We start from the raw sequence: 21,880 nt of genomic DNA, 5'->3' as shown, positions 1-21,880 counted from the left end.
TTCCGAGGCGCATTGTATATTATTATTACCCCGGCTTATGCTCGAGCTGCCTTTCACCGCTCACTACATTCAAGGAATTACTCCTGCCGGGTACCCAGTCACTTTACCTGGGTTGAGTGCAGCACAGTGTGGATAAATTTCTTGCTGAAGGAAATTACGCCTTGGCTCGGATCACAGCTCATCAACAAAAGAGAAAGAAAAAAAATCACCCCCTCAATAGAATTCATGTAAATGCACTGAGATGAATTAAAATTTACGGTGCAACAAATGTGGAACTTGTCCCACCCCAAAAAATGTCAGACCCGATGCAAGACTAACCATAAAATTCATCTCTATGGTAAGAACATAGCTAGAAAAACTGTCCTGAAATACATTGCCGACAACAATAATTGAAATAGCATACAAAATAATACAGATCTAAAGATCTAATTATGAAAGAGCATCAATATAGATTTGATTGAATTATTTATATTTAATGTATTAATATATTGTTTAATTTTGATCAAATATTTTATTCAATAAAATCATGTGATCTTTACTTATGCCTGCCCGAAATGCAATGAACGCGGATGAAATGTTCTACGATAGCTTTGGAAAACGTGTGGTGTATCGAAAGAAATCAAGTTTCTGTTAAATGACTCTCTTCATTAGCTGGTGATTAAAAGAGAGCATTAAAATGCAGTCAAAGATTATGAACCAATAATCATAATTCGCAAATGCTGGTCCTTACTACTTTTTTAACCTCTCCCTAGGGTGTAATGAATATGGAAAGGCCAATGCTCCATACAATTATCGAAAAGAAATCCAGACACATACAAAAAACTACAAATAAAATACTAACAAAGTTGTATCTATCCTTCTTATGCTTCGATGATAATACCAATATTGTTATAGTGATGTTACATCAATGATAATGATAATAATTATAATAATGGTAACAATGATAATGATAACAATAATGATGATAATAATAATAATGATGATAACAATAATAATGATAATAATAGTAGAAAAAAATAGATATAATAACAATATCAACAATAAAACTATGAAAAAATATACCTACTACTACCGAGAAAATAAGAACGTGCATTTATGGTGGATTTTTATATTGATCTGCTCTCCCAAAATTACATTACTGGTAGTCTAAATACATTGTTAAATGTTCATGGTATGCTCTCAACAATTATCAAACCTACAAGAATTGATACAAATACTAGTACCTTAAGTGATCATGTTTTACATTGTAACATTGAAGCAGGACTTAAATATTCTCAAATTTCTGATCACTTGCCTATCTTTCTGCTTTTTCACAATGCTACTAATAGTCAAACTAATAAAAAAAGAAAAACCACTGAAGTTCGTAAATTCACAAATGAAATTATTGACAAGTTGAAAGCTGCTTGGAACTTGGAATAATACCAATAACATGGATTTTGCTTATCATAACTTCATCGAGACTGTAACAAACCATTTGAATATGAAAATACCAAAAATTCAAATCAAAATATCTAAAAATGTACTCAAACATCCTTGGATTACCAGAGGAATATTGAAATCTATCAAACATAGAACCAGGCTATAGACCAATTTCACGGCCGGTTTATGTATTTGGCCCTCTATCGGCGACGCCATTGCTGCGGTGGGCAAGTGCGCTGACCGCGATTGGCTCTGTGTACAAATTCAATGAAAGATTACAGACAAGCTCTGATATTGTGTCATTAACTTCATCATAAATCAATAAAATAAAGCATGGACACCTGGGTAGACGATGTAAGACAATGGCCATATCTGACCGATGAAGGTATGATGAATTTTTGCACTTTGGCTACTTTTTCCCCTTAGTTTTGTCAGTAAAAGTGAGTTGTGTTAGAGTAGCGGGAGAGTGAACGAGAGAGAGAGTGCGAGAGAGAGAGGATGAGAGGGGGAGAGAGTATGTGTGAGAGGAGGGGGATAGTGAGAGGGGAGAGGGGAATAGTGAGAAAGGGGGGTAGTGAGAGAGAGAGGGGGGGGCTAGCGAGAGAGTGTGTGAGAGAGGGAGAGAGAGGGATAGTGTAATACAGAGGAGGGGATAGTGAGAGGGAAAGAGAGGGAGGGATAGTGTGAGAGGGAGAGAGAGAGAGAGAGGGACTGATATTTCCATCTAAGCATGATCAAATAAATCCCCCTCCCTCCCCCCCACAAAAAACCACCACCACCATATTTTATGCAGGCCTATAAGTATCCAAAAGGAGGGGGCAAGGCAAGAGAATAAAACAGAGAGGAAGGAGAAAGGAGGAAGGGGAAGAGAGGGCCAGGGCCCTGTTTCATAAAAGTTGTTATGATAGCAACTCCTGCTGAAATGTTAACTACCATGGTAACAGTGAGAATGCCCATTTCATAAAAAAGTTATGATAGCAACTCTTGCTGGAATGGCAACTTTTATTATAAAAGCCAATCAGGAAGCAGAATTCTCACTTTTGCCATGGTAGTTACCATTCCAGCAGGAGTTGCTATCATAGCAACTCTTTATGAAACAGGGCCTTGAATGGCTTTTTTGGGTGAAAGTTGTCATTCCAGCAAGAGTTATTGTAACAGCTCTTTATGAAATGGGGTCCAGATCCAACAACATAATGCTTTTTTCATCTAAGTAAATCTACCTATGGGCCATCCACCCCCCCCCCCCCCACTCTCTCTCTCTCTCTCTCACACACACACACCTATGCAGGGAGTACGGCTTCACACACAAACAGGCTTCATGAGTCCAAGGCGAGTGAATTTCACATTCACTTTGCTTCCAATCCTGAAGCTTTCTCCAATTGTTGTGGCAATTGAACACAGCACAGCTGCGACCTGAACTTCTCCGATTAATGCCCATTGTGAATCTTACAAGAAATCTGCTCAATTGGTCCAAAATAAAAAAAAAAATCGAACGAATGTACCAAAAACCCTATTGACTTGTGTACTATAAAAGTTGATTCGCCCACCGCAGCATGGCGACCAGTCTGCTGCCCTCTCACGTTGTGAAATTGGTCTATACCAAAAAAGCCTCGGTAATCCTACTGACGCGAGGAAGCAGGAGTATAGGCGATACAGAAATAAATTAACGCATATTATTCGTACATAAAAAAAAATGTATTACACTAAAATATTTGAACATGCGAATGAGTCTTCTTCTAAATGGAAAGTTGAAATGATATTTTGAAAAAAAGTGAAGTTTCACCTTCAAGTCAGTTTAAACAAGGTGATCGAATTACATGTATAAATTATCCACACGAAATTGTAAATTGCTTTAATAATTGTTTCGAATAGGTGTTGAATACAGGCCTCGAAAATCAAAGGATTTAACCAAAACTTTCACGACTTCCTTCTTAATTTTTCTGTGAATAGTATGTTTTTTAATTCCACAAACCCTGTTGAGGTAAAAAGGATTGTTGCTTTACTTTACTCCAGTCATTCATCTGGATGTGACGAAATAAACACATAAAACGTATAATTGGAAGCGTAATCAAATCCCTTGTTTGCATTATTTTTAAGCTATCATTGTCTTCCGGTAGTTTTCCCTTAAATTATGAAAATTTCCAAAGTTATACCTATTTATAAGAAAGACGATGCTAGTTCATTTACCAATAATCGGCCTATTTACTGCAAATACTCTCATGTTTTTCAAATTTTAGAACGACTGGCTTATGATAGGTTATACCACCATGACCTAGACCGGGCTTGTCAGGATAACGTACTAATACAGGGCAGGAGAGGTGGTCTTGCACGATTTCCTGAGAACTTTTCTTTCCTTTCTTTCTTTTACTTTTCGAACTGACATAGATTGAACAAGAAATTATTTTATTTTGAAAAAAAAGGAAAGCAAATTTACAAGGCAACAATAGTCAAAAATGACTAGTTTGCCTATTCAAAATAACAACAACAACAACAACAACTCCTTTGGCAAGGCGTTAATCCACACTTTGCCACTCTCCACCCAGGTGTTAAATGGGTACCTGGTAGGATGTGAAAGCCTATATGTAGTATGCCTATAGCAATTGAGTCTTGGAACTCTTGTTGAAATGCTCCCCAGGGAGTAGAGAAGGTGCACACATTGTATGCGGGCATGCAAGGATCCGATGACCGGGGTAATGATATGTCTGTAAAGCGCTTAGAGACGTCGTTCCGATGTATTAAGCGCTATATAAATGCGGAATATTATTATTATTATTATACAAATTTATAACAACAATTTACTCAATAATAATCAATACGGATTCAGGAAATTTCACTTTACTAAATTTATGGACTTAATAAGGCTTTTGTCGCCGTTTATCATAATAAACTTTACCATGACGAGATTCGTGGTACTCCCTTGGACTGGTTCCGTAGTTATCTTTCCTTTAGAAGCCAATGTACACTTTTTGATGATACCAAATCAACTATATTGTCAATTACATGCGGTGTGCCACATGACTCCATTTTTGGCCCTCTTCTTTTTTTAAATAAATTTATGTCAATGATATATCTAATGTTTCAACTTAAAAAATATATATATATATATTGTTTGCAGATGACCCAAATATTTGTTTGCTCCCACTCCAACTTAAATAATCTTGTTTACAATAATGCAGAATTGCCCAAATTATCAAATTGATTTAAATGCAACAAATTGTCGCTGAATTTGGGTAAGACCAATTTCATTCATTTGATAGCCGTGCTCACATTGAAGAAATTAGCATTTCATTTCATTAAATATAGTCAGTATTATGATCCAACAAACTAAAAGTACAAAATTCTTAGGAATTCATATTGATGAGTGCCTTTCTTGGCAAGAGCATGATACATGACCTTCGTCAAGATTTGTCTTGATACATTGGTGTTATGTGCCGTTTGAACCACTTCGTATTTTGTTTCTAATCTACAATTCATTCATTCACTCGAGGATTTCATATTGCAATACAGCATGGGCCAACAAGAAAGTAACTGCAGATTGCATTTCAGACTACAATCCAAACTGGGTCTGGATATTTTGACCAAACTGATCCATCAGTTTGTAAATTGAAAACATTGGAAGTTACTGATATTCATAAAGTGCTAATTGCAATTTGTATGTATCATTCAAATAAAAACTAGTTACCTTTATCATTTTGTGATGATTTTACTTTGAATATATAGACATTCATAGCTATCCAACCTTACATTCATCTGGTTTTCATTTATCCACTCCCAGAAGTGTCTTAGCCCATAAATCAATAAATAATGCAGGACCTAACATTTGTAATTCACTACCTTTCAAAATACGAATTTGTAACAATATTTTATCATTCCAGAAGAATATGAAGGATTTTTAATCTCACCAAATGCTGTAAATGATATTTCTCTAATTACTCTAATTACTGAGTTGCATGGAAGATGTCCATATCTTATCATGCGATAGGGGCATTAATTTTAGTATTGGTATTCAGTTAATTTCTGTTGTGTTTTTGTGATGGCTTATTTCGAGCCATGTTTTCGTTACATACGATGTTATTTAAGAGACTCTGCACTTCAAACTTTTTTGTTGTTGATTGCTTATATATTTCCTACTGTGTAGGACCTATTGTTATCAATGTAGCATTATATTCTGTCAATTTATTTCTTGTTATGCATGGTGAAAAATAAAATAAAACAAACAAAAAACTTATTCTACTTCTACTTATTATGATATTAACAACATTAAAAAAAAAACAATACGATGAAACTAATTGGATGGGGGATAGGGGATTGCATGAGCAAGGCATGCATATCCTCCATTGCAACCTGGAAAATTTTGTCTCCTGGCCTTTGACTCTGCTGGTATCCAGCCAGCTAGTAGCGCAATACTCTATTCACAAATCAAAGCTCAAACGAATGCCGATTTATTGAATATAATATCATTATTATAAGACTGCTTCTTTTTATACCCTGAAATCGAAGTTCTGAAACGGAAAGTTTAACCCTGGCCTAACAGTGCATTTTATGTGTGAGTGCGCGTTTGTGTGTATGCCTACTTGTGTGCACACACACACACAAACTCACCCATCCCTACTTGCTGTCTGTGCTCTGTTGAACCATTCAAGGCGAATCGTGATCAGGCCACAGTGTCTGATTTTTTTTCGCTGAACGATAATGAATACATGCACCAGCAAGCATAGTTCACCAATAACTATTTCTGAAGTATCATCCATAGTGTGTGTTGAATATGTTTGAAACTAATCAACGTCTTCAAACATTTGGTGGTAGGCCTACTAAATGGTGGATCCGAAGCTACAAACCTCATCACGTGACCAGTAAAAAAAGCTGCATTTCGCGAACGTGAAATCTGCTTCATGAAATGTCGGCCTACAGTTTGAACTAATGCACCGAGTACATCACGCCGCATGTATCATAAACTGTGCACAGTCTATTCAGAAACGAATACTGCCGTTTTAAATCTATATAATATGCAGAAAGGACAGGAGCAGATTTTGGATGGCATCGTAGCTGGTTTGAAACGGTAAGTTCACAAGATGGTGGGAGTTGAAAGTCATTTACTACAGCTAGAGCTCAAATAATGTTTAGAAGTATAGGGAGTGTTGACCCTCTCTTTCTCTCTCCCTCATTAGCATGCATGCACAGCTATACGTACTATATACTCCGAAAAGACACGGATTTGTTTCGATTTAGCATTAATATACCGGCGGTTGATATATGCATGATGATGGATATAGTTTAATCCTCGTTCATATAAAATCAACCAATTTGTAGGTTAAACACATTCTGAATGTTTACTAAGTAATTGATCTAGAATTATCAAAGGTATGTCAGTGTAGCATATTAACACCGATAATACCAGACCCCTTGAACTTGTCCTTCGCTTCCGTTCCATTCTTTCTCCCACTATTTTACTGTCGCATCGTTACATATATTTCACATAAGCGAAACTATTACCAAGGAGCTTCAAACCATGGACCTATTACCTCGTAATAGGTCCATGTTCAAACAGAAGCTCCTTGCTATTACTATGCTTTCTGGCTAATGTTCTGCCTTGTGGCATGTTTGTTGCTGAAAATTTGTATTATTATTTTTTTTAAATTATATTTGGCAGAATATCAAAAAAGTCAAATACAATGATAACAAATAATTGTTACAATAATACAGTAACACAAAAATAATAAAACACCTGGATTCACCTGGATGAGCTGCCAGGCATTGGGCAAAGTTAACCAAATAACTATAGTCCGCGGACCGCCCTAACCCATACCCCATCATTTCATTCCTTTGTTAAATTCCGTCATTACATTTATTATTTTATCAGTGTTTAGGGGTTTTCATTTTAAACTTTTCATTTCGATTACATTTTTTTATTTCAATATTTTTTACTAACCTTTGATTTATTATAACTTTCAATTCATGAGTCATAACCTTTTTATGGCAAGGCTGTTTATGCCTTTGTGTTATTAAAAAACTGAGAATGAAATAAGAAAGCTACAGCCCTGTATTTCAAACACTTACTCATGTCATTCTCTCGATCCCTATCCTACCCCTCCCTAAATACATGAATAGAAACTTCATTTATTTTACTTCTAATGAAAAAAATGCCTTATTATCAAACGTTTATCCTGGATAAACAAGTGCATTAATATAGGTTCAAAATGGTACATCAAGACCTCACAGTCGACTTTCTGTCAGAATCGCTTTATTCACGATCGATACTCACCCAGCTTAATTTCCTCTCAGACACCTTCTCTATCTAACCGTCTGTCTTGTGATGACGTCACAAGAAAGCGAAAGAAATTAAAATTGTCTCTCACAAGCAGACGCAAAAAAAGACGGGGCAATAGAAAAAAGCTATACACATCTGGCAATGGACGAGGGTACTCGGATATACGAAACCGGTTTATTTGCTCAACTTTGGAAATGCATTATAATGAAGCGTACGTGTTGCCATGAATGGACGAATATCAGTAAAATATGTTCATCTTTCTATGTCTGCTCATTTTCCTTATGGCCATCAAATGCGACATCAAATGTATTCATTTTACCCAATTAATGAGTTCACCGAGTCTAACATTGATTTTGTGAACATTAATGGTAGCCTATGTAATTTCATGATATACATCTTTCCTCTTTTCACCTTCTTCAGCTAGTAGGAGAAGTCGAAAAGAGAGAGGACCGATGTATTGGTTGTGAGTGAGTGTAGGGGTCTCCAAATAAATAACTCCTGACGTCCAGATCTAGACTAGTTCTTGAGCGAAAACATCGTATTATGATGATTATTTTTTTATAGAACCATCAAATAATATATTTCAAAAAATATTGCCATCCATTTAAACCCGCCAGTGCTCTCATTGCTGGGCATGGCAAACAAGTAAGAATCGTGATATGATTATTTATTACAGGAACTAGACCAAGGGACGTCCACAAACGTTCGTCCATTGTGTAGCCTAAGGTGGTAAATATTGTATAAAGGGGCCTTGAATAGTCCGTGGTTGACATGTATGAATTGAAAATACAACGCAGCAGAATTCCAGACTTTATTATAACATGGCTTTGCATTATGCAGAGCAATAGGGAACGACCGAGCTGAGGGCAATGGACATTTAGAGAAATGACACATTTTGAAACTTTATTTGAATGCAGGCTATCAAATATGGCATACATGTATATACTTTTGATTCTGGGGCCATTCCAATAATTTATGGGGATAGGATATGGGTCCATTTCGTCAGGAAAAAGAAGGTTCTGACATACACAGTAAAGGGAAGCAAAGGCTATATCAACATTACTAAACCTTACAAATTAAAAAGAAGCGTCAACAGGGGAGCGAATCATGAAAGTTCCATATACATGGATGATCATGCATTTAAAATCAAGGAAAGTTGTCAGATCATATCTTACAAAGAGTTACGATTGATCCCACCAACCGCAAATAATCGAAATCCATCAATGACATTTTTTTTCTTTAGGAAATTTGCACAATGTCCTTTGAAAACAAAGAGAAGCATACTGAATTCATTTGTTTTGTCGACAAAACAGTAACTGTATGAATATACATCACATCTAGAAAATATTTTGAACAATCATGTATTTTAGATGTTGGCATTGCTGACATTCCATAGTTGTAGTTGATTGGATCAAATATAACTCTTTGTAAGCAGGGCTCTGACAGCTTGTTGAACAGAAATGTTGATGAAATTCTCCTATGGTCACCACCTCAGATAGAAGGGACGTACTTTTCACGAAAGCGAGATATTTACCATTTTAACAATGGAGGAGGCATATTCCCAGGTGTTCCCCGGTTCTTTCATGTATATAATTATGTCTTGCTTAGTTATACTCATTTTGCACAGTGAGTGTGCGATTGGTGTTCTGTTGACAATATCAAACACGCTCGGTTTTTTTAGGAGGAATTTGGATGACCTCGTACAAGAGGGCAATCTGTTTGACCTTTTCGTACAGTTGGTGCCCCTTCCAATTATGGAGCGTATACATCAAAGTCAAAGTCAGTTCTTAGTGGAAGAGTCATTATTTTTTACCAGCCCTGTCAATCTACCATTTGTTGGTGTAAAACCTAATTCCTATTTCGAATGAACTGTGTATCTCCATAGAAAGGATTGGTACAATAAATTGGTGTTTTCGCGGTGTTTTCGGGGAATACGTTCTAGCAGAAAATATTAGTAGTTGTTGAAAAAAAAATAATTCCAAACTTCAGTGCCAACCCTTTACCAAACGATGTCCGAAATCGTGTTTCTGATGATCATGATGTTTATATTTTCAAATTAAACAGCTTTCTTCTGAACACTATTGTTTTACCCAATCCAATATGATTTTATAGTAAGCTTGTTTAACCTTCATGATTTTTCTGGTTGTGTATTACTTCATTTCCTTTGTCTAGTATTCTTTTACCAAATGACTGTATTTTTTAAAATCTGTATAAATTATAATCCTATAGTTCATCATGACCAATTTTAGCAGCCTACAAAGTCTGTTCTTTTTTCATTTAGACCCCCTTTGCTGGCTTGTTTTTCATTCGGATCATGACCGCCATCGGCATAATATATTTATACATGAATGTCATTGTAAGTTGATTGAACCATGGAGGTAGTAAAAATAAAGAAGAAAGTTAGTAACGGGAGAGATGGCGCTTTGGTTGTTTAACTACGTTGTCAGCTGTAATGTTCATACGATCGTGAAATTAGAATTGATTCACCATTTATTGCTTGATTTTTATTTGATATCATTTTTTGTTCTCTTCTGCATAATATTCAAATAATTCGGATATCAAACTGTCATAGTATTATAAATTCGAATGGTTTTGGCATTAATCATAGATAAAGTGTACTAAATTATCATTCAACACACACACACAATGATCCACTACCAACATATTACAACATTTACAATTAGCAGGAGGATTGTCATCATAACCAGAATGCTTGAGGAAAAATGACAACACCAGAGCCAGCGTTGTGTCATTTAACACCGAGTTATCTGAGTCTGTGGCCAAATTTGACCATTATAATATTGCATACCTCTAGGACAAAAAATACTAAATTCGCCAGAATCCATGGAAGTGATATCCATCTAACACATCTTATGCCAGGCGATATGCCTTGTGAAGTTTATTCTCACCTATTCATGACTTGCTTTTAATCTGTCCCTATCCACAGACTGTGAAACCCGTCAGCTAAACAGCTACTAGCTACCATAATGGACCTGAAGTGTAGCGTATGTCGACCCTCCCTTACTCAATGGCGGTGGCTCATCTTGGTTGCAGCCCATCTTTGTCTCCTGTTCGTTGATGGTATCTCCAACTGCACGGGAATATTCATTGTCCACTGGCAACATCACTTCCAAGCATCCACGGCAGAGCTGAGCACGGTTCTTAGCATACAGATGGGAGCTTATCACTTTGCAGGTAATTCATCTTATTACCAAAAAGGAGATCGGTCCTCAATGAGTCATTTTGATTTTATGTGATCAATAAGAGGTGTGAATTCGGTTGTTTCAGCGATAAGTGATCCCTTTGAAAGTCTTCAAATTAACCCAACTAGAAAAATGTAACCTCGAACTTGCTAACGCTACAACATAATCCAAGCTCATCAGTGTTGGCACTTGCAAAAAAGGCCTGTTACGTCTCTGAATATTTTGACGATGGACGATGGCGATGAATATGGTGAATATGTTGTTCGTGCATTAGCAAATAGTCGAACTACCCTCGTCATCTCTCATCATATTCACCACAACTTACGGACTTGGTAGAATTGTGAATATTTCAGATGAAATTATTTGTCAAAACTAATGATCTTTCTTCCTGAAAGAACCAGCACATTTGGCACTGTAATTACAAAGAAACCATTATCTTTTTGTATAGGGGCAATTTCTGGAGCAGCCATTCACAAACTTGGTGCTCGTGCTGTTACTGTTATCAGCGGTGTCATCAGTACCACAGGTCTTATTCTGAGCAGTGTGGCGCCCTCTCCGTGGGTCCTATACGTGACCGCTGGACTTCTTGCAGGTGAGTTCTCGCTCCGTTCTTCTCAATCTACACGCTAATTTGCCCTATATCCAGTAAGTCAGTCATTCACTCCGTCGTCCGACCAATCAATCAATCGATGGATGAATCAATCAAGTCAGTTTGAAATCAGAATGTAGTCATTCAAGAATACTTAATATGTCGGACAACCAATCAGTCAATACATTAATCGCTCAATGAATCAACCAATTCATTACGCTGTTCTCATGGTATCTACATGTATAGAATATGACTTTAAATAGAAAACCAACCAATCAATCATTTCTGACATTCGGTCTCTTTTTTATCGTTAATTTTTCTTCATCAAGAAAGATTCAATTGATCGACCTACATAAACATCACAAAATATTGTTCATTGATTCATTTTCCATGTTGCATTTGATGATACCCTGGGGAGGATTTCACTAAACAAATTGTGATTTTCAGTGACCATTGATATTAGATTGCGAACTCCTTACATGTAGTCGACTTGATCAGAACATATTCATCACTGAAAATCATAGACATATTTTTAATTTCATGAAACTTTCGAGGTTGATCAGCTGACTCAGCTTGGACATAAATTGGCAGTGGATGTCACGATTTCAGGATAGCGTTTTATCAATATTTTTGTCCGACAAGATGCCGATCTGACTAGTCTACAAATGTAGAATCACATCTGCAGTGTGTGTACCACAGCTGATTTAAGGAGTCTGCATAGCAGACTAGGTCTACTGTGGCTGAAATAGCTCGCTTCGCTCGCCCTTTCAGGCTGGTTTGCAAACCAGCAACAGCGCGCTACGCGCGCTGAGATCCCGACTCACGAGCCATTCAGAGTCTGCATAGCAGACGAGATCTGACAACCTTCCACTTACAATGTTATCTGTCGGATAAAACAGGACTTATCGGATAAAACGTCTGACAAGCCCTTTCATGAAATGCTTCCCAGAGATCATCGTGCCAGTGTTCTATTGTCTCGCCTTGAATACAGCAGCAGCCAAAACTTTAATTTTCATTTAATTCATGCCCAACTTACCTCATGTTTCTACGTCCTTTACAGGTGTTGGTTACGGCTCTGCACTCAATGCTATCACAGTCTGCATCGCTGAATACTTCACCAAATACTACGGAATTGCTCAGAGCATTACGAGCGCAGGCTCAGCAGTGGGCATAGTTGTGATGCCACCCTTAACCCAGTACCTGACGACAGAATACGGCTGGAGAGGAGCGTATCTCGTGCTTGCTGGATTGCTGGCCAACTCTCTGGTCTGCGGCATGTTGCTTCGTCCCGTCTCGAGTTTCCCACTCGAAGTCGATAAGCATGACCGTATCCCAACAGAAGAGGGCGCTTTAAAGAAAGACGTAATGACTCAGTTTGAAGGAACTGATGACGAGGATGGTGATAAAGATGATGACGGCATTAACCGGGCGGATTTGGACAATTCATTATCACCACTCAAGCGAACTGAAAATGATAGCGAAATAACAGACAGGAGGCTTACGAGTCAGTCCCATCAGGACGAGTACCAAAGGTTGAACAAAAAACGCACTTCTCGTCTGCAGAGTCTGGGAGGAGTGACCGGAGCCTCGCTCTTGACCAAGAACTACCGCTTTAGTCTTGTTGTGTTCGTCACATTCTTCGCTGGTCTCTGCATGGCTGCCGTCATGACGCATCTTGTACTGAGCGTGGTGGATCGAGGGATCAGCGAACAAGCCGCATCCTTTTTGTTGTCTTTCTTTGGGATCGGAAATCTTATCGGGAAAATCATATCGGCTTTCGTACTGGGCAGAAAAGTGATCAGCGCCACCAAGTTATTTGGTATCGCCCTCTTTGGTTGGGGAATCTCGACCATGTTGCTTCGAGCTCCGACGACGTACTCTTGGTTTATCGTAGGAGCGCTATCAGTTGGAACCTTTAGCGGTATAGACATATGCACGGCAGCAATTGTCCTCAAGGAGGTAGTCGGAGTCGTAAAATTAGGTCGAGCCTTTGGAGTTTTGATGGTCTTCACTGGCACAGGATGTCTTATTGGGCCTGTCCTAGGAGGTAAGTTTAGATGTTGGCCCGTATTCTGATGTTAGGTTTAATCTAAACTCTGGCCTGAAGGTGTTGTTTAAGTATGGATAGCCACTTACTGTTACATTAATCTCGTAATACAGTAGAGGTGCAGTGTATCTGCCCATTTGATGCTCACATAATTCATAAAGGATGATTAACAAAGCCGTCTTGAAATAAATGAAAGAAACAAACTATGTTATGTGAACATAATTATTACTGACATTGTTGCCTTCCCATAATTTTAGCACAGAGTTAAACAAGGGTGTAGGTGAAACATGTCACTATCTTGAAATGCTTGTTAACATGTTTACAAATGTAGTCTTTACTTGAGATTTCGGGTTGGTATTTAAGTATCCATAATCATTCATTCATAGCAGTGTACTCGATTGCATTTGATACGTCATCGTGTTTGTTACTTTTTAAATAGATTCTCGAATGGGACTGTTATTTTGATAGATTTTAAATCTAAAAGAAAGAGTGATTTTAAATTTCCTGTTAGAGTCGGCGCATGCTGGGAACTCAATCAAATATTTCTTTTTTCCAAGGTTGGATATATGATCGCACCAAAAGCTTCGATATATCTTTCTTCTTGTTTGGAGCACTTCTCGCCACATCCTCATTTTCTCTCCTCCTGTTTGGAAAACTGAAGAAACTTGAAGAGCGCCATCAGCGGCGATTAGGGAATCGGACGATTTCTCCAGAGGGTGATGTTGAGTGCGATGAGGTTGAGAGGTTGAGGAGGAAGGACAGTAAGGTTCAGTGGAATGAAGGTTCAAAACCCGACAGAAACGTGGAGGTTGCTACTCTGAATGGAAATGTTGATGGAGATATTGACAAGAAGACGTGGGAATCCCAAATGTGACACGTTTTATCAATTACATGAACAGGGAGATCTTTATCTCCCCGACAGAAAATATTGAGTTGCTATATCATAAACCCATATGCATTCCAAATTCTACATTCTTTACGACCAAAATGTGCATGAGCAATATGACCAATGGCATAACGCTACTCGTTATTGAATTATATCAACATGATCATCAATAATTCTAACGTTTTTTTATTCGCACCTTTTGAGAAAACAATACAAAGTTTTGTTATCAAAACATAATTTACAAGACAAGTAAACTCAGAAATATATTTAAGAGAACAGGAAGATAATGATTAGGGAATATATTCAAATTAGCGATCAGAAAGAAGGATGATAGGACACAACATCCCGTGGCTAAATTGAAATGAGATTCAGTGAGGTCCATTTTTTTTTGTTAGACCCAAATGTACTGCAAATGTACAGATATATGGCGAAGTAAATTGGAAAATAAAAAAATATATATATACACAATTGTACATTTCTGAATGTAACCCATTATAGCATTGGTGGTGGTCCGCAAAGTCGGGGGGGGGGGGTGTCACTCTCCCAATTTTCGATTTTGTACAGAAGCGTATGGGAGAGGGTCGTTTTGCCACCCTCCCTCCCTCCCCCCCCCCCCCCCCCCCTCAAGATGAACAAAAAAATCTGACGATAATTTCCGGAATAATATGTTCGCATAAGGCGTGTTGACAGAAATCTCCAATGAAATAGCTGAAACGAACTGTAGTATGTCTTGTTGTCATTGTTGTGTCATGTTAATTCAACAATCGTATTTAATTTATAGATAAATGTAAACAAACACATAAATTAAAAAATCGGTGAAAGTATAAAACGAAAAGCTTAAATTTGTGAGTCATGATTATTCACTCAAACCCTAAGCACGTTTTTTATACTGGTCTGAACTAGCCCATGACCGGGGGTCCAGTCTCCTTGAAATGTCATGCATGTCTTTCTGTTTTGCGATGAAAAAAAATCATCCTATTCATTCATTCATCCATCCATCCATCTATTCATTCATTCATTTTCCTTTTTTAGTCATCCTCATTTCACGTCTTTATTCCCTTCGTCCTTCTTCATCCAAAACTCCATCTATAAATTCTGACGATTCTCTTCAACCCCTGTTCTTCGTATCTCTGATTCCTTTTCCACGCCACCCTAGATATGTCGCTTGTCGACTTGGATATTTTACTGGTAAGAAGGCATAAATGCTTGTTGGTACAAGACGAATGACTGAATGTCATCCACATGATCCAAGAGACCTGGTTCGTGAGATAAATGCCTTGCAAAGAACACCTCTAAGCCTACTTATTAGTAAGCAACCAGAGGACCCACGACTTAAGACCCTCCAAGGGACCATTATTATACAAAGACAAACGCCTTACCAACCGGGCGTATTAGCAACAATTCGATTTTCAGTTTGCTCAAATTCTCTTTATCTGTATCATTAATACTACAAAACATAAACTCAGCAAGCGAGACAACAGCAACATTCTACTGGCCCCTATAATTTTAATCTTTTCATAAATGATAAATATAGACATTTACGAACATAATAAAATGAATGGCCAGACAGAACTATATTTTAACAGAGTATATCTTGATAAAATCATTTAGCATTTAGGAACCCGACACCATAAATAGAGTAATTCATTCTAAATAATGATACAAATCGATTTCATATTTACATAATGATTACGTGCGATCCAGCTGCTTTGCGTTACCTGTAAACAAATACACAATCACGTTCAATAATCTTAAAACGTTAAAATATAAGCAGGCATTGGCACCCTGAGACCCACTTTTTTTTCGTTGAAATGTTCTTTGTCATTGTTGATTAACTTTTCTTTTTGATAGGAAACATTCCTCGTGGTTAATCCTAGGTCAGCCCTTTCCAGTTGGAGACAACACAGTGTGATCACAGTATGTTCACAGTGTGATGACAGTGTGTTCATAGTGTGTTCACAGGTGTTCATAGTGTGTTCACTGTGTGTTCATAGTGTGTTCATAGTGTGTTCACAGGTGTTCATAGTGTGTTCATAGTGTGTTCACAGTTGTGTTCATAGTGTGTTCACAGTGTGACCACAGTGTGTTCACATAGTGGACTATGTAAAATTTTTTACACTGTTACAATGCTCAAATTCAACAGTGTGGATGGTATTTTCCCACTGTGGACACCTCGTCAGTGTGACTGTTCAAAGCGTGTTCACGCGGTCGACTACGTGAATATGTGATTTACACTACTGAAATAATGCTGAAATCTAACAGCGTAAAGGTAATTTCACATTGTATTCCATACTGTGAACATACTATGGCACACGCTGTGAGACACTGTTCTTTCCAGTAGGGCTGGTGAGGCCATTTTTCAATGCAGAATACACAACTATATGAAGGTACAACAACTACTTTATCTAAAATTTCACTTAATGATATCAATAATAAAACCATACTAAAACACTGCAAAAACACCGGTGTTGATTTAACACCGGCCCGGTATCTTTATCGGTTCACACCAGAGAAACATTGGAACAACCCCTGTTAATAATCAGTTAAACAGTTAATAACCATATTCGTTTTACAATAATTGGTGTTGCTTATATATTGGTGTTAGCCTAACGCCAAACCGGTGTTGTTTGAACACCTCTCTGGTGTGGACCGAGATACCAGGTTGGTGTTAAATTAACACCGGAGTTTTTGCAGTGTACGAACGAAATGCGAACCATGCATTTAATTAACCTATTGTAAACTACCAATATAATATTAAAAAGTTAAAAGCCATAAAACCTTATAAAACTAACATTAAAATTATCATTGTCCACTTACAGGAAATATATATCTACTGTTTTACTTCCAAACTATATACAGTTAAAACTAAGAAAATTTATGATTCAATATTATTATTACTGTCCAGTTACAGGTAATTCATGCATTATTTTGCTTCCTAATTTTGTCCCGACGGTTTCACTATATAGGCCCAAAGTATGATTTTTCACCGGTGTTTAACACCTATTCAATGTAGCCGCATGAGCTAGTTGCCACGTGAGAGCTTCAACAATTTTCTACAAACTTCTATTCTTTGTAATGTTTTATGTTAAACATGATACTTTTCAGTCACCGAACTTCATGAGTATCCCGTCGGCCTGATTTTTAACATACCACATGCATGATTTAAAAAACACACTTTCCGGCTCATTACGTTCACCTCATAGATAATTCTTCTTAGAACTAATGCCCTTTTTTTAGTATTACACATACACTCAAAGATTAGCCTTCTATATCAATGACAACACATATGATCATTGGTCATGTATATCTGTAGATTGCTGAAATGAATATTTTCAATGTGTGAGTTTTTGGTAACTCCCGTATAGGAACTCGGCAGGACAGCATTTTTTTGCTGGTAAACGCCAAGCTGGTATATAACCAATTAACCTGGAAACATTTTACGTCTAGGTTAATCAGTCATAGTTGCTGATGTAATAGACGACAGATATCATCACTCTTGAGCCTTTTTATCAAAGTGGAGACAATGGCAGAGTTGGAATTCGAACTCACAACCTTGCGATTATGAGTCCAACGCTCTAACCACTGGACCACACGACCCGTGTGTGTGTTGTGCGTGTGTGGGGGGGAGGGGTGAATTAACAGTCGAATGAAATAATATGCTCTAATTTGTTGGAAAATATAATGTATGTGGTCATCATTGCTAGGCCTGGAATCATAAAATAACAAACCGTACAAAAATGGAAATACATACACATCATGTTGCAGAATACGAAAACGAATGATTCCTAAATACGATTTAATTTTCGTAGAAAGCTTATTTGTCAGAACATACAAAACATTTCACCTGAATGCTATAGTACGTCATTGTAACGTCATCGTTGTGTGTGTGTGTAAAATGTACAGACAATCACGGTAAATATTACCATTTAACGTTACATATATATAATACAAATTGAATCAAAAAAATTATCTAGATATTGACCTGGTTACCTAACATACGATATATATCACTCATAAAGACAGCCAATAACAGAATCACTAAAAATCAACAGACACTCAAATTGTGCAAAATAGATTTTTCTTTCACCTCAGAATTTTCGTGCATGTACAGTGCAAAAAACACCTGAAGTTCATGTTAAAAATGACATTTTATAAAAGGGCCTTTACCCAAAGGCCCTTTTTAAAATTCTAATTATATTTAATATAATTTCAAACAATTTTGCACGAAGAACTGTCGTCATTTAAGTTGAAACAATCAACAGCGAAGTCATGTATTATCATGATTATAGTGAATCAATTCAACAATGTTTGTCTTGTCCCGTTCACAAAGATGTGTATTATATACTTGTTTTAATCCCAAGCGAACAATTTTTATAACAAGTTGATTATCAGCCAGTAGAATCGAATAATTTCCGCAGTTTTAAACTGTCGTTACCCTGATGGAAAGAACAGAGTGTCGCACAGTCTGGCCACAATGGCCCGTATTCTGAAGAGTTAGACCATGGTCTAACTTTGCGCTAAAATTATGGAAAGCCAACAATATTTTTTAAATATTTTTTAACATGGCATGTTTCTCATTTTACTGTGCTCTTTCCTACTTCTTTCATGATGAAGATAATCTTATTTATCGTTCTCAGATAGTTAAGAATGAGTTAAGGGTCAAATGAGCTTGAGCCTTGATATTTATGCCACAGTTGGCCATCCATAGTTAGACCGCAACTTTAAGCCAGAGTTTAAATTAAACCCGACTTTAGAATATGGGCCATTGTGGTGGACTATGTAAAAATATTATTCACACTGTTAAACTGCTTGCTTTCCACACTGTGAAGATATTTTCACACAGTCGAAATATCACACTGTTAAAATGCTTGATTTCCACAGTGTGAAGATATTTTCACACAGTCGAAATATTATTCTCAGTGTTAAAATGCTTGATTTCCACAGTGTGAAGATATTTTCACACAGTCGAAATATTATTCTCAGTGTTAAAATGCTTGATTTCCACAGTGTGAAGATATTTTTACACAGTCGAAATATTATTCTCAGTGTTGAAATGCTTGATTTCCACAGTGTGAAGATATTTTCACACAGTCGAAATATTTTTCTCAGTGTTAAAATTCTTGATTTCCACAGTGTGAAGATATTTTCACACTGTGGACACCTCGACAGTGTGACTGTTCACAGCGCATTTACATGGCTGTTGAAATGCTCGGATTCAACAGTGTGAAAGTGATTTCACATTGGGTTTCACACCGTGAACACACTGTGGGGGGCAATGTTCTTTCCAGTAGGGCAACTTTGACTTGAAATAGAGTCAGTTGGGAGTCAAGACCATTCCGAGTTAAAGTGACTGGGATTCCAAAGTAATTTTGCTCTTAATGGCAAAAGGAAAATGACTCAACACATGTCAGAGTAACCTGGGACATCAGTCACTTTGACTCGAATCAGAATTGACTCCCTACTTGACTGTGCTCTATTTGACTCCGCAAAACTTGATTCTGTATCAAGAACTCGCTGAGCATACTGAAACAAAAAATCCCAATAGCTCAATCAAGATTATATTAGAAATATGATGAAATATGTCATTCTTACATCGAGTATTAATTAACATTTTGATACGATAGGCCTACTATTACACTGCGAAAACTCTGGTGTTGATTTAACACCAGCCCGGAATCTATATATGTCCACACCAGAGAAGTGTTAAACAACATTAGTTTCGTTTTGGTCTAACACCAGATAGGTGTTTGTACAACACCAATAAGTATTAAAACAGCATCGACTTTTTCCAAACTGGTGTCGTTTCAATATTTCTCTGGTGTGGACATAGATTCCGGGCTGGTGTCAAATCAACACCGGAGTTTCCGCAGTGTATGTTACATTGACTCGGTACATCGATGTGCGTATGTGTGTCAATGTGTTTGAGTTGTGAGGGTGGGGTGATAAAAAATCCTAATTCCATTTCATTAATGTCTGGTAGGATTTGGATTATCTACATTTTGTTTTGATGTAAAAGTCAATGAATATCATTTATGCAGGTATTAAACAGACAGTATAACATTCACAATGTCCGGTATATTGTCTAGTGATTCTGTTGACAAGCCTTTGCAACGTTACGACAAATGTCTACCAAATACCTAAAAAAATCACGTTATAATGTCTGAGCTATTTTGACGCCTAAGAAAACTGGGGAATCAGTTGAGTTTAATCAGTAAAAGTAAAAAAATATGATGATACATTTATGAATTTCAAAACAACAACAAAATGCATTGGATTTCTACAAGAATTCATGTTTTTAAGCCATTTGGGGTCTGGCATGCTCTAACGACATGTTCCGTAATTCAGAACAGCAAACACGGGGGTCGAAAAGTGGTCTCGTAATTCAGCTTTGAAAGGCTTGCTGAGAGAAAAAAAGTCACGGCCCTGTGTGTGGCGACCTTTCCGCGTTACAGATTTTTCGCGAAAATGTCGAGGGGGGCGGCGGTGCACCAGTTTCGTTTTGGTCTAACACCAGATAGGTGTTTATACAACATTAGTATTTGAACAGCATCGGGTTGATTCCAAACTGGTGTTGTTTCAATACTTCTCTGGTGTGGACTTATATAGATTCCGGGCTGGAGTTAAATCAACACTGGAGTTTTTGCAGAGTGGGGTTAATCTGCCCCAGTCTTATGGGATAAACAATCAATTAGATTTACTTGAACTTGCTTGCTTTAATACTGCCGATTTTATACTACACTACGAATCGAGGTGTTGATTGGTGTAGAGGGTAACACAGGTCATTCTACTCCAGTGTGAAGTTTTTGGTGTTATTTCAACACCAGTTTACTTTGACATACTTAGGTGCTAGATTCAATCTCTAGGGTGTAATACACCTTAAAGGAGAATGAAACCATTGGAACAAGATAGCTTGTGTGAAAACAGAAAAATCAAAGAAACAGATCAACAAAAGTTTGAGAAAAATCGGACAAATAATGAGAAAGTTATGAGCATTTGAATATTGCAATCACTAATGCTATGGAGATCCTCACATTGGCAATGCGACAAGGATGTGTGATGTCACTGATGAACAACTTTCCCTTTTGTGGACTATAAAATACCCTCAAAATGTCTCTTTTTGCTTTTTCTTACGATAATACAAACTCTTTATCCATTATGTATTCTTAAAAAATATGTATTACATGCCCTCATGTAGAAAGAACACATGATCTATGGATAGATGTGATAAAAGAGGCAATTCAAGTGAAATATATACTAAAGTAATGGGGAGAGTTGTTCATCAGTGACATCACACATCTTTGTCGCATTGCCAATTTGCTATCTCCATAGCAATAGTGATCGCAATATTCAAATGCTCATAACTTTCTCATTATTTGTCCGATTTTTCTCAAACTTTCTTTATTCCTATTCTTAGATTTTTCTGTTTCTACACAAGCCTATTTGTTCCAAAGGTTTCATTCCCCTTTAA

At 37.2% G+C, this 21,880-nt stretch overlaps 1 protein-coding gene across 1 annotated transcript; it reads left to right on the top strand.

Annotated features, from left to right (window-relative positions):
- Positions 1-6,053: 6,053 nt before the first annotated feature.
- On the top strand, positions 6,054-16,183 carry LOC121430052 (monocarboxylate transporter 12-B-like). The gene is made up of 5 exons (XM_041627326.1): positions 6,054-6,478; positions 10,635-10,882; positions 11,339-11,482; positions 12,540-13,526; positions 14,084-16,183. The coding sequence occupies exons 2-5, from the start codon at positions 10,675-10,677 to the stop codon at positions 14,398-14,400; spliced, it is 1,656 nt and encodes a 551-aa protein (XP_041483260.1). The 5' UTR covers positions 6,054-6,478; positions 10,635-10,674; the 3' UTR covers positions 14,401-16,183.
- Positions 16,184-21,880: the final 5,697 nt, after the last annotated feature.

Source organism: Lytechinus variegatus, chromosome 16 (genome assembly GCF_018143015.1).
Source record: "Lytechinus variegatus isolate NC3 chromosome 16, Lvar_3.0, whole genome shotgun sequence".
Taxonomy (NCBI): Eukaryota; Metazoa; Echinodermata; class Echinoidea; order Temnopleuroida; family Toxopneustidae; genus Lytechinus; species Lytechinus variegatus.
The sequence above is the reverse complement of the archived record's forward strand: the minus strand, read 5'-3'. Positions and strand labels throughout refer to the sequence as shown.

Bases quoted from the DNA above. Each gene is read 5' to 3' on its own strand.
- LOC121430052 (XM_041627326.1), top strand. From the start codon at position 10,675: ATGGACCTGAAGTGTAGCGTATGTCGACCCTCCCTTACTCAATGGCGG. The intron at 11,483-12,539 runs GTGAGTTCTCGC...CGTCCTTTACAG, and splicing joins GACCGCTGGACTTCTTGCAG to GTGTTGGTTACGGCTCTGCA. The intron at 13,527-14,083 runs GTAAGTTTAGAT...CTTTTTTCCAAG, and splicing joins TATTGGGCCTGTCCTAGGAG to GTTGGATATATGATCGCACC.